Genomic DNA, 13,432 nt, shown 5'->3' with positions numbered 1-13,432 from the left:
AAAACCTAAATTTATTCCCGAAGCGGTGACGGCATAATTCACATATGCCCTATTCCCCTCTCGTTGGAGTCTCCCTTACGTTTGCCATTTCCAACAATAAAGCAAAGCTGTGAGCAACCTTCCTGTAAATCGGCATCTCTCCCACCCCGCCCGGTGACGTGAGCCCGGGGCTGAGCAGCTGCAGGAATTTATGTGAGTTCAGACCAGGCTGAACTTTCGCACAGTGACCCGCCGGGTCAGCGTGGGAAGGAGTGGGATGGAGAAAGGCAGAGAACAAAGACACCCATTGCAGTGTCCCCGCTTGCAGCCTGCCCTGTGCGGGACGGCGGGATGGGGACGAGGACGGGGAAGGGGATGGGGATGGAGATGGAGACGAAGATGTGCCCACCAAGCACGTGGGGAAGGAGCTGCTTGCGGTGCGTGCCAGGCATACTGCCTTTCCCGACCGGCTGGGCTGGAGGAATTGCATGGAAGAGGGGATGGGGATGGGGTTGGCGATGGGAATGGGTGTGGGGATGGGGATAAGGATAGAGATGGGGATGGGAGCGAACGCCGTTCCTGCAGAGAGACCCCCACGAAAAAAAGACTTCCTCTGGAGTCTGCCGTTCCCTCACCAGGGCATGACCCCAGACAGGGGATGATCCCAGCTGGGGGGATCCCGAGGCAGACAGAGACACCCGGGGCAGCCCCGAGGGCCACCGTGCCCTGCTGCTCCCGGCGCTGCTCCGGGGTCCCAAAGGCGGCAGGGTCCTTGTAGGGTCCCTCCTGGGGGTGCCCTCTGCTGTGTGGGGCAGAAGGTCCTTCATCCCCCTGGGAACAAACCTCGGCCCTTCCCCAGCCCCAACTGAGCCAGGCGGTCGGGACCCCACAGGGATTTTGGCCACAACCCTTTTCCACGACGGACAGACCAGGGCTCCCCCTTGGCACGGAGAAATGCCCGGAGAGATCAGTCCCTGCTGGCCAGCCCATTTTAAGCTCTATTTAAATTCGAGTGCAACCAGCTCTGCCCATTGACCCGTGGTCACCCACAGCCTGGGGTAGCCCAGGGCCTCAGGGGACTTTTCATTTGTGTACGTTAAAAATTCATATTTCTCAGGGCAAATTGGAGATGTCCCAGTAGGAAAACACAGCCAAAGGAAAATGCATAAATCATGTGGCTTCTCAACAGGCCTCGGCTTCTTACATTACACCTCTCCTGCCCCAGCACAAACACTGCAAATGCAGAAAATAACCAGTGGGGACACGTTTGCCTCGGCACCCGGCATAACCCCGTCATTTCCCAGGACAAGCTCCAGCGTTGGGTAACAGCAGGGCAGGGAGCGGAGCCGCACACAGGATTCATTTCGCCTGACGTCGTTAACCCCGAGCGACAGTCAACACATGAAACTGTGCCTCCCTGTTTGTCCCAGTGACTCGGGGGGTTGGTGTTTCCCAGTTTGGACGGCTCACGATGCTGGGTGCTCCAACCTCGGGCTCCGCGGGCGCCGCTCCTGCCAGCTCTCTCTCTCCTGGGATGCCAAAAACCAGCGGGAACAAGACGAAAAGAAGGATTTTCATGTTTTTGGTGGGGACGACCCCACCTGGGAATTTTTGGCAGAGCTGTGGCCGCCCCTCCAGCGCTCAGGGGTGACGGTGGGTGCGGTGACAGATCTGTCCCCTGGGGGGGCGGGGGGCGCAGGCCAGCCAGGCACGCCCCAAGGTGCCACGCAGGGACCCCCGGCCCCCCTGACGCTCTCGCCCTGCCGGGGGGGTGACCCCTCCCCATTGCCACCCCCTCCCCCCCCAGCAGGGTGAGTGCAGAGGGGCCCCTCAAATCTCAAAGGCTTGGACAAAGCAACGACCACAATTTGCATTTCGTGCTGTTCATTTTTCCCCTGCGGCGTTTCCTATCTGTGGTTGGTTTGTTGGTTTTTTTTTCCTTCTTTTCCTTTTTCCTCATTTGAAAAATTCCTTCTGACAACGAAATAAATGAGAACGCACCCACCGGCGGAGGGGCTGGGGGCTCTCCAGACTCTGTGCCTGCTGAAATTTCCCAAATTCCTTCTTCCTCAGCTCCTACTTCCGTGAGTCCTCCCTGTGCCGCCGCTGCTGGCTGCTCGCCCCGAGGCCTCTCCCGCACCCTTTCCACCAGCAGCGGCCTGGGAAGCACTTGGAGACGGCCCTAACGAGGAACCGGCAGCTGGAATTTATTCCTGCAGGAGCTTCCTACACCTTTGTACATAAACACACTTGCGCCAAAGAGGTGCTTTGCTCCCGACAACAGGGAATTTATCCACGCAAAGGAAAAAGATGGGAACCCCTTAATATTAGTTGCCTACTCGGGGACAGTAAAATAAGTTTGGCTGGTGGAAGTACTGGGTGCGCAGCGTCGCTTTGCACGGCTGGGTGCCACGGGAGAGGCTGGGCTTAAAAATCAGCTCTGCAAAACCGCAGTTAAATATCGAGTGGCAGAGTCTTGCAGAAATCCTCAGGGGAGAGCTGGAAAGGCAGCTCCCAATGGCCACTGCCCTCGGGAAGCTCCCGTGCCACCGCTCTCAGGTGACACGGGGACTCCTGGGATGGTAAATCCCGCTGCCAAGCGTTTTCGGACAAGGTGAAAAGGCTTGACCCCTGGGATGGATGGGCTGTGCCCCGAGCTGCAGGGCTGGCAGTGGCAGCGGTGGGGTGGAGGCAGAACTTCAGTGGGTTTATGTGGGGCTGAGTGTGGGTGAGCTCGGCATGAGCCCCCAGTGCAGCCCTGGTCCCCCGGGGGCTCCCCGTGAGCCAGACCTGCGGGCAGGGCCCGGCAAGCGGTGGGAAGCAGGGATTTAGCCCCCTGCTCTAGGATGTGCTTTGTAGATGCACATTGCCCCCCCGAGCCCTGGGGCGGCCGGAGGAAACGTCCAGCGGGGAGGGAGCGGAGGGGCTTCATCTGCTCTTAACCGAAAGAGCCAAGGGTGGCTCCATCGCAGCGTGTGAATTCCTTTAACAGGGAGAAAAAACAGAGACTGAAAATCTCTTCAAGCTCGTGGAAAAAGGCAGGACAAGAGGGAAGAGCTTGTAAGCGGAGTCAAAGACACTTGCAAAGGAAATAAGAGGCACATTTTTCACAGGGAGATGATCGAAGCCTTAAAGGAGGAAGGCACTCTCGGAGGCCAGCAGCGTTTAGAGGAGTGAACGGAACATTTGAAGGAGTGAACGTCCTGCAGCCCCCAGGCACACAGAGGAGCTGACGCAAAGTGCGCACCCTCCCCAAGGCTGGCAGCATCCTGCGGGGCATCACCCAGGAGCCCTGTGCCTGCAGAGCGCACTGTGCCTGGGCCAGGGCCACCCAGCAGAGCCCTGCACCCACAGCGGGCACCCACTCCAGGGCCCCGGCACCCATTACACCCAGGCGCCCTGTGCCTGCGGCACACAGCCACCCCAAGGCCAGCAGCTCCAGCGGGGCACGGCCTGGGATGAGGACACGGGTGCAGGCACGTGGTGGGGCAGCACCCGTGGGTGGGGGCTCCACGGGGGTGACCAAGTGGCAGGGCTTAGTGGGAATGGGGCTCCCCAGGGCAGGGTGAGGGGCAGTGTGGTCAGCGGGGATGGGACGGGGATGGGAATGGGGATGGGAATGGGGCTGGGGATGGGAATGGGGGTGGGAATGGGGGTGGGAATGGGGACAGGGATGGGGATGGGGGTGGGAATGGGGATGGGGACGGGAGTGGGAATGGGGACAGGGATGGGGATGGGGACGGGGGTGGGAATGGGGACAGGGATGGGGACGGGGGTGGGAATGGGGACAAGGATGGGAGTGGGGGTGGGAATGGGGATGGGGATGGTGATGGGGACAGGGATAGGGACGGGGTGCGAGGACGGGCGCGGACTCGGCTCAGCAGCGAGGGACCGAGGCCGCCCCGGGCGGAGGGAGGCCGGGCTGGGCTCGGAGCGGGGGCTGCCGCGGGCGGCGGGTGCGGGGCGGCCGGAGCCCGGGGCCGGCGGGGGAGGGCGAACAAAGCGGCGGGGCCGGGCGGGCGGGCGGGGAGGGGCCGGGGCCGGGACCCTCCCCGCCGCGGTGCGCGGGCGGCGATAAAAGCGGGGGCGCGGCGGCGGGGCGAGCACTGCCGGGCGGCCGGGTAGCCATGCAGCTGGTCGGGGCAACGCTGCTGCTGCTGTGCGCCGCCGCCGCCGCGGCCCTGGGACCCGCACCGGGACCCGCACCCGCAGCGGGGCGGCCAGGGGCCGAGCGGCGGGCGGCGGCCGGCAAAGAGCGGCGGGCGCAGTTCGCCTCCTGGGACGAGGTGAACGTGATCGCCCACGGGCTGCTGCAGCTCGGCCACGGCCTGAAGGAGCATGTGGACCGCACCAAGGGGCAGATGCGGGAGCTGGGCAGCCGGCTGAGCGCCCACAACAGCTCCATGGGGCGGCTGCTGCGGCAGGCGCGGGAGGCGCAGGAGCGGGGCGAGCGGCTGCGGGCCAGCGTGCGGGAGCTGGAGGGCCGCGGCCGGCAGCTCCTCAACCTCTCCGAGGCCCTGCGGCAGCGCCTGGAAGAGGTGGCGGCCGACAAAGCCGAGATCCAAGGGCGGCTGGAGCAGCTGGAGGGCCGTGTCCGGCAGGCGCTGCAGGCGCGGCCGGCCGGGAACCAGAGCGCCAAGGACCTGGGAGCGCTGCAGGTGAGCAGCGCCCGCCGCACCGGCGGCCGGTACCGGCAGCGACCGCGGGGAGCAGCCCCGGGGGGACCCGAACCACCGGGGGGGGAGTGTAGGGGGCGGACCCGACCTGTGCGGGGGCACCGGGAGCGACCCGGAGAGGAGGGGGAGACCCGGGCACCGGGAGCGACCCGAGGGATGGGTGGGGGAACCGAATCCGCCCGGGGTATGGGGGTGAAGCGGGGAGAGGTCCTTGCCTTCCCGAGTGGGAAGAGCGATGGGGGACCCGACTCTCCTGGGGTGGCGGGAGGGGAGCAGCCGTCGGGACCCGCCCCTCCCGGGGTACGGGGGGGCAGCGGGTGGGGATCGGTCTCAGGGGAGTCGCGGGCAGAGCTGTTGATCCCGGGGGCACCTGTGGGGACCTGCCGAAGGGGGGACTGGCCCGCCTGGCTCTGCGCGGTACATGCTGCACAGCCAGATCTCCCCAGAGCTGTGGGGTTCACCTGGCTCTTCCCCCCCCCAGTCACTGATGGACGCACAGAACTCGCGAATCGAGGAGCTCTTGCAGAAGATCAAGCAACAGCAGTACAAGCTGGACAAGCAGAATCTGCAGATTAAAAGCCTGCAGAGCAAGGTGAGCTCCTGCCCTGCCCATCGGCTGGGGGACCGTGTCACGGACCACCCTGGCAGCCCAGCTGGCGCAGCGCTCTGGTGACAGATCTGTCTGTGCTGCCGCTTCTTGGCTTCGGGGACCCTAGGAAGGTGGTGGCCCTGGTCCTTGCGCCGTGGCGTTGGTGTGAGGTAGCAAACTGTGAGCTTCCCGGGTATTTGCACAGAGGAATCGGAGCGTGGCAAACAGAGCCTCTCCGTGCTCTTCCTTTGAGTTTATCTGCAGAATAAACTCGTTAGCACGGGTGTGGAAAGCCCCAGTCATTTCTAGCTTTGCCAGCCTTGGGTACCTCCTGTTTCTTGAGCTTTCTGGGCAAGTTCAGCCCCAGCTCTGGTCACGGGGGAGCAGCTGGTGCCTTGGCTGATCAGCTCCCGTGAGTACCAGTGTTGAAAGTGAGCTGAGATAAAACCCTTTCTGACTTGTGCTGTGTTTTTAGGTCAACCTGCTGATCCCCTTACACCTGAAGGACAACAAAACGCAGTCTCCGAAATGGAAGATAAACCCGAAGAAGAGCCTCAGCCTCACCAACCAGAGCCAGAACGCCAGTGTGGAGCCCGTGCCGACACAGAGTGAGTATCTGCCCGCGCTGCCCCGCTCCTCTGCGCCAGAGCAAACCTGCCGCACTTGCAACCGTCTGCAAACAAAAGGTTCAGTTCTCCTGAGTCAGGATGTGATATTTGCTCGCAAAAACCAGAGCTTGGGAATTTGGCCAGACCAGGGGGATCTGGAGCGCGGGTAGGATCCTAGCCTTCTGGATCAGCATTAGTCCAGCAGGAATTCAAGGATTTAAGAGGAATTTTTCTGCCTGATATTAAGAATGCAGTGGGGAGGGGAGAAATGCCGCTAGCAGGTATTTGTCAAAGAGGATTGGCAGGTTGGGGGGGTGAATGCAGGCAGGAAAGGAGGATCTCTGCTCCTTGGAGTTAACTCTTGTTCACCTGCTCTCACTTTACCGGGCAGAGTCTGCTGCTCGTTCCGCCTGCTGGCGGAGCCGGGGGGTGTTAGGGAGCCCTGGACCGGGAGAGGAGAGTTAGATCCTTGTGCGTCCGTCTCCTTTGGCTCATGTTTAGGGCTCATATGTGAAAGACAAAGTGTCTCAGCTCACACTAGCCTTAGTGGAAGGCGCTGAGCTGCAGCGAAGGCACGGTACGCTCGCAGCCCTGGGAAATGTGCACCAGAGCAGGTGAGGGGATGCTGCATCTGGAGCTCCTGGCTCTGCCTGGAGCATCCTCTCCGCCGGCACGGGGGCTGGAGGAGCTCCTGCAGAGCGAAGGGCAGCGGCGCGGGTGTCCCCAACTGCGCTGTGTCCTGCAGCCTCCCTCCTGGACAGGAACTGGTGTCCCCGCAGGGTTCGCTGCCTGGGAGCAGCTGCTCTCGTGTTATGTCAGCTAAATCACGGTGCTGGCTGTGTCTGCGCAGCTGTCCGGGGATGTCCAGTGTGAGCCAAACAGAAATCAGGCAGGGCGAGGATGCGTGGGGAAATCCTGCGCAGGGCTTAAGGCAGGGATAGCTATGGGAAAACACATGGTAATTTGTATGTGGAGCCTGGAGCTGTCACCGGTGGGCCTGAACGCTGGGTGGGCAGAACAAAGAGCGGCAGAATTGATGTGGAGAAGGAGGGAGATGGGACGTGTGACCCCAAACTCCTCTTGGGGCTCGGTGGGCTGACCAGCCTGCAGGAGGGCTATGTGATGTCTCCCTCTGTCAGAGCAGTACTAGCGAGCCAGAAAACTGTCTCAAAACCTCATTTCCCCCCTATTTTTTCCCAGCTGTGCTTTGTGACCTGCCCCCAGTAGTGTGTCATAGAACCCTGGAATCATTTGGGTTGGAGGGACCCCTGAAGATCATCTGGTCCATCCCCCTCCTCGTTCCGCTCCCAGGTTGTGCTGAAAGCGGGGTGCAGGGAGGCGGGTTTGGGTCTTTGCCGCTGGCTGGTGGCAGATGTAGGCTGTGCTGTCGGCTCCACGCTGCCTGTGCAGCAGCCCCTGTGAAGCGCCGGGGGAGGCAGCGAGGGCCCCCAGGGATGGTGTGAGAGCTCAGCGCCTTCTCGTGCCGCACTCTCCCCACCGGGGAGACCCTGGGCATCCCGACTCCCTCCCACCGGGCTGGGCTGCGAGCTCCCCCTTCCTTCTCTTCCCTAATCCCCGATGTTGGTATCGCTGACAGAAAACAAATTGGCTTCCCCTCATTAGCAAGTCGAGTGAGTCTTCTGGCAAACCTTAAGGCACACAATAGCTGGCGGGCCAGCCCCGTGCCCTCTGCCTGCGGAGGCTTGTGGCCGCTTTCAGAGCAGGCGAGCGCCGGGAAGGCCTGTGCCGGGGCAGGCTTGTGCCGGCGGCTCCCTGCCTATTGTCAGGCAGAGCCGCGGTGCCAGCACGGGCCCCCCGGGAACAGCGATGAACTCCACCAGCAGCCCTTTCAGAAAGACCCTTTTATTTGCATCCAGCGAACACAAGTTTGGTTTTTTTTTCAGGCCGGGGATGGCACAGGGCCAAGCATGTGAAAGTTGAAGGCTTGAAGCAGCCTGGAGAGTGAAAGGTTTAATCGCTTGCAGAAAGAGGATCACGTCTTTAGGCAGAGCCTGTGCTCCCTGGCAACTGGCCCAGTAGGGGAAAGGTAGAGCCCTGCTTGCTCTCCCCGTGGCGCTGGGACTCCAAAATAATTGGGTTGGGGTGGGGAGAGGGAGGGAGGCGATGGAAGCAGCTCCAGGCATGCCCTGCCATCTGCAAGAAAGGGTGTTTATCCCGGGTTGGTGACCTCCCGTCAGGCCTGGAGATCCTGTTGGGTAAATACAGTGCCATGCCTGGGGCAGCTCCAGCCAGCCTTGTTGATCCTCCTGTCTTGTTTGGCTAAATAAAGGGGGAGGGAAAGAAAAACATCCAGAGCAGCCAGGAGGTCTTGTTGTTCTGCTGGTGCCATACGGATGTGCAACATGAACTGGAACTAACGAGGGTGTTCCTCAAACAAAAAGATTGAGCTGAGGCTGTTTGAGCAGCTGCATCTCATTCAGCTGCTTGAAAGTCCCTGTTGCACCAGGAAAACAGAAGAGATCCGAGTGCGGCCGGGGCCCAGGAAAAGAACCAGACAGGGACAGGGTTGACTTCTGCAAGCTGGGGCCACCGAGCGTCCACCCGGGCACGGTCCTGCCGATGCTGGGAGACACGGTGGGAGAGGAGGGGAGGAGCTGTGTGAGCCCAGCAGCCCCTGCTGCTGCACCAGTGTTGCTGTGGGGTCAGGTCCCGCATTTTCCTTACCCCCCCCCCCCCCCAAGCCTTGTTTGGGTTCCCTGGCTGTGTTCGCCTGGAGAGCAGGGGTATCGGGGGTGCCCGTGGCCTTCCCCGCCTGCCCGGTGGCTTTCTGTGGTTTCGATCCTTCGTGCAAAACACTCGCCTCAGATCCACGTGTGCACGGGCTCGGGGGAAGGCTTGTCCCATGGGTGCGCTGGTGGCACCAGTCCCATGCTGACCCCAGCCCCGGGGGGTGCAGGGGGCGCTGGTGGCTGCGCGGGTCCACCGTGCTGGTGGTGGGAGAGGGGCTGCCTGTGCCAAGGAGGGGAAGGTTCACTGGGGGGCCAGGGGAAAGGGGAGGGGGGGATGAGTGAAAGGTGGTGGCAGGTGTGGCATTGCTGTCCCCCTGTGCTGACCTTTCCTCCAGTCGTGGCTCTGCTCTTCACCCCGACACCACATCGGGGCTCCCCGGCCACCTGACGAGGATGGGACGATGCCCCATGGGGGCTGCTCTTGCCCTCAGCAGCTCAAAGCCCCCATTATCCCCCCTCCTGCCCCACGTGAAACCCCGGGGCTGTGGGGGAGGCCCCTCTCCTGCTGCTGCCCCAGATCACGATGCCAGTCCTGACCCTGGGGACAAGGGGGACCCCAGAGGGGGGCTGGGGGGGGGGGATGGCCATCACCCCAGCACAGCCCGGGGCTTGTCTTTAGGTTTCTTCACCCGTCTGTCTTGGGGTTGTGCCGGCAGCAGCTGTGAGCCACCAAAATCCATCTCACCCTCCCGTGGGGAGAACAGACCCCCTTTGTCTGGGGGTGACGGGGGCACCTGTCCTTGGCTGACAAAGAGCCCCTTTGACTGCATCGACAGCCCAGGGCGACGTCCCCGCACATCTTCTGCGGCCTTTTGACTTGGGTTTTGTAACAGGTTTCCTCCCCGCCCCCCCAGCCCCGTCTCTCCCCGGGTGCTGCAGGTGGTGGTTCCTGGATGGACTTTTATCAGCGCTGTTGAAACGGTGCTTTGCTGGCAGCGCCGGGCAAAGTCCCCGCAGGGGCGGAAGGAGAGGTGGGAGCCCGGCCGGCGTGGGGATGGCCTCACCCCAAGCAATCCATTCACGCAATGAGCTGAGGCTCCCTGCGGTCCACCCACCCCTTCCCTGCCATGGTCAGTGTGTCTCGGGCCAAAGGGTGACCCCAGCCTGGCCACTTGCCTGCTGGTGGCAGGTTGCCCAGCAAAATGTCTGGCCAGGGCCACCACAGTCACTGAGAGTGAGAGGTCGTGCGCTGGATGCTCAGGTGCCTTCCTGACACCAGGACCTGGGGTTTCTTTCTGCCCTTGAGGCCCTTTGAGGCTGCTTGAGCCGTGGGGTGGGATGGGGGTGCCTGTCCCTGCCTTGTCCCCCACCCCAAATGGGCCGTTCCTGCCTGGTGCGGAGGGAGCTGGGAAGCTCCTCGTGTCTCTCCTGGCCGGGGAGCCGTGCTCTCCAGCCTAGGTCACCCCAGCCTGGCCTGATGCCTGGCTTCTGCCTTGGACGGAAGCCCAAGGAGCTGCATTTGGATAAATGGGAAGATATGGGCTCGCAGTGTTTAAAGACATGAGTCAGGGGTTGTCGCCTCCAGCGCGTGTCCGGGGCTGCAGCCACTGCTGTGCACAGCTGGCCGGGCTCGTGGCCAGGGCTGCAAGTGCCGGGGCCATGGTAGGAGCAACCTGCTGAGGAAGTGGGATTCGGAGCCACCTTCTCAATCGCTGTTTCCTTCCCCTGCAGAGCTCCCGGAGGATTGCCACCAGCTCTTCCTGGCCGGGCAGCAAAGCAGCGGCATTTTCCAGGTGCAGCCCGCAGGGTCTCAGCCCTTCAAAGTCTACTGTGACATGACTTCAGGTAAAGTGGTGGACATGTCCTGCAGCACTTTGCACGGTAGTTTTGCAAGCGGTAACCCCGAATGACTGTGGTTTCCCTGCCTGCAGAAGGTGGCTGGACAGTGATCCAGAGGCGCACAGATGGCTCTGTGGACTTTGACCAGCTTTGGGACGCCTACAAGAATGGCTTTGGAGACCTTCATGGTAGGTGTCTATCTTCTTATCATGGGATAAGTGTTATCTTAGCACATTATTTTCCCTTGCTGGCCCCTGGAGGTGTCTCTGTGCCGGAGCACAGTGTTGAGCTGTGGAGGGGGGGGACACACCGCTTGCAGATCAAGAGTCCTTGGTCTTCCTGACTTGTCCCGCACATGCCAGATGGTGATTCAAATGCTGCAGTGTCCTGGGTTGTCCCTTTTTGTTTCTGGAGCCTGTCTATGTTTCTGCTTTGCACAGCATGTTCGTGTCCCCGTGGCCAATGCCATGTGTTTCGTTTCAGGTGACTTCTGGCTGGGTCTGGAGAAGGTACATCACCTTGTCCAAGAGGGAAGATACGATCTCTTGATTGAGCTGGAAGACTGGGAGGGAAATTCCCAGGTAGTTCAGTTTGTCTTCAGCCTTGGTGGTGAGAGCACAGCCTACACGCTTAACCTGCTGGGACCTCTGTCTGGAGAGCTGGAAAATGCCATCGGGGACTTCAGGCAGCTGCCCTTCTCCACTCGGGATCGTGACCATGACCTCAAAGCTGACACAAACTGTGCCAAGCATCTCTCAGGTCAGTAGGAGCTCTTCCTTCCCAGTGGCATGTGCTTTCCTTTCAGCTGTCTGGTGGCGGCCATGAGTGGGACGGTGACCCTGCGGGACTAGAGCCCTTTAGTGTTGAGCCCAGTTTGTCCCCTCCTTCCCTGGAAAGCCTCATCCTTGGGAGGAGCCATGCAGGGAACTGGGAGGGAAGCTGAAACCGGGAGGGGTTCATGATTCAGGTCTTGGCCCAAGCATCTGTCTTCGTAAGAGCTTTGCTGGCTCCCACCTTGCCTGGAAACCTTTCAAGTGAGGCAGAGGCCAGTCCCCAGGCTTGAGATGGGGCTGCTGAAGGGTTTGAGGGGGTTTTGCATGGAAGAAAGAGCATCAGGGATTTGCAGATGCATCCTGAAGTCGTATAGGATTTGTGCAAAGGTTTCCCAGTGCATGGGACTCCTCAAGTGTGTATGAGGTGGTCTTGCAAGGTCTCGAAGCCCTGGCAAAGTGGGGAAAATGGGGGAAGGAGCTGCCTTGAACCTAGGTTTGTTTTCGGTCTGGAAGTGCTGTTGGTTAAACCTGCCTCTGCATTGCCTTGGTAGGTGGCTGGTGGTTCAGCACCTGTGGCCATGCCAACCTCAACGGGAGGTACTTCCGCTCCATCCCTCGCCAGAGGCACGAGCGCAAGCAGGGCATCTTCTGGAAGACATGGAAAGGCAGGTATTACCCGCTGAAGTCAACCACCATGAAGATCCAACCCGCAGCACTGGAAGCAGAGCCCTAAAGCTGCCACTTGAGACTTGACCTTCTCTGCGGAGCACAGACCTGAGCTCCATCACTTGGTGTTTACAGAAAACAAACCCACCCTCCCCAGGAAGTCCCCACAAGGAGCATTTCTCTTGGTTAGCAGCCCTTTAGTGGCATGATGCAGCTCCTCACTAGAAGTAAAACAGCTCCGTGTTGCTGAAGCCCCTGGGTGGGAGCTCCCAAACCAGAAGAGAAGCCACCAGCAGGGAGACCCACCTCCAGAGCATGCACAAAGCTCTTCCAACCTGCCACGTGCTGCCGTGGCAAGTTCAAGTTGTTTGGTGCTTTCTGTCCTGTCTGAACACTTCTGTGCCGGTTTTGATGAGCTGGGGCTGGGGGGAAGGGGAGCATGTGAGGTGTTTCACTACCCTGGACCCAAATGTTGGGTACGGAGCCTTGCTGTATCCTGTGTCTCACTGTTGGTCCCAACTGATGTCTTATGTACCCTCCTGTGGAAGCTCCCAGACCCTCCTTCCCCCCGGTGCTGTGGAGCGGTGAGCCTTAGGCAGCTCCATCTGTGCAGACCCCGCTCTTGTGACTTCAGCCTGCTGAGAATAGGAGTTTTGGGGGGAAGGCTGAAGGACACCCTTTGCAGAAGGGGACTTCAGGCTCACTTGGCTTCCCCGGCCCCCATGGCTTTGAGGCCCTGTCTTTCTGGCTGTGCTGGAATTTGCCGGGAGCTGGGGAAACTGCTTCCAACTCCAGGAGGTGATGGGTGGGATCCTGCAGCCCCTTGCACGAGGGCCAGATTTTGGAAGGCTGAATCTTAAGCTCTGCCCGAAGCCGACCGGTGCTGCTGGGGATGGTCAGGACGAGCACTAGGACAGCCCTGCTGCCAGCTGTAGATCTCCCGGGGGGGCTGCCTTCTCCCAGAAGACTCCACGTACTTTGCAGAGTGAACAGCACCATCCTGCGCGCGTGCCCCAAACCTTGCTCTACATGGCCAAGGGGCAGCAAGGGTTTCTCGGCAAGAGCTGCCCCACCTCGTTCGGGTGCGTAGGTCGGTGCTGATGTACAGCATTGCCTCTGGCCTGGGTGTCTGGGGGAGAGGTGGGCAAAACAGGTCCCCAAAAAAGTGTTTAGGGGCCGAGCTGCCGTCTTGGGGCGTCCCAAGCATCCCGCCCTATTGAAGTCATATTGACTACCCGCGCTAGAGCTCCTAGCTGCTAAATACTGTAAATAGCCATTTGTAGGATTGTTAGATCTCGTCGATGAATTTCCTGTTTTAATTTGTTTCCATATTTAAATGCAGTGTTAATAACAATGTGGTGTAATTTATAAATGTTGATGCTGGGAGGGGGGTGGGGGGGGTGGGGCAACTGTAGTTTGTGTATTTTAAACTTTTTTTTTGTACTAAAATATCTTTTTCTGAAGATGTCTTTTAATAAAAACAAGCCTGTAACTGTCCTGCCTGGATGATTTGCCCCATGGTTTACCAGTAGAAGCTGTGGGAGCTACGTGAGGACTCTGGGTTTGGAAATGCCACTTGTTCGAGCTGAGCACTGTGCTTCTGCCTGGCCTT

General features: G+C 60.5%; 1 protein-coding gene across 1 annotated transcript; it reads left to right on the top strand.

Moving 5' to 3' along the window:
* The first annotated feature begins 4,103 nt into the window (after window positions 1-4,103).
* Window positions 4,104-13,198, top strand: ANGPTL4 (angiopoietin like 4). The gene is made up of 7 exons (XM_054182022.1): window positions 4,104-4,637; window positions 5,137-5,247; window positions 5,720-5,852; window positions 10,274-10,387; window positions 10,474-10,569; window positions 10,865-11,140; window positions 11,706-13,198. The coding sequence occupies exons 1-7, from the start codon at window positions 4,107-4,109 to the stop codon at window positions 11,885-11,887; spliced, it is 1,443 nt and encodes a 480-aa protein (XP_054037997.1). The 5' UTR covers window positions 4,104-4,106; the 3' UTR covers window positions 11,888-13,198.
* Window positions 13,199-13,432: the final 234 nt, after the last annotated feature.

Source organism: Rissa tridactyla, chromosome 22, assembly GCF_028500815.1.
Source record: "Rissa tridactyla isolate bRisTri1 chromosome 22, bRisTri1.patW.cur.20221130, whole genome shotgun sequence".
Lineage (NCBI taxonomy): Eukaryota > Metazoa > Chordata > Aves > Charadriiformes > Laridae > Rissa > Rissa tridactyla.
This window is presented reverse-complemented; position numbering and strand designations above follow the sequence as displayed.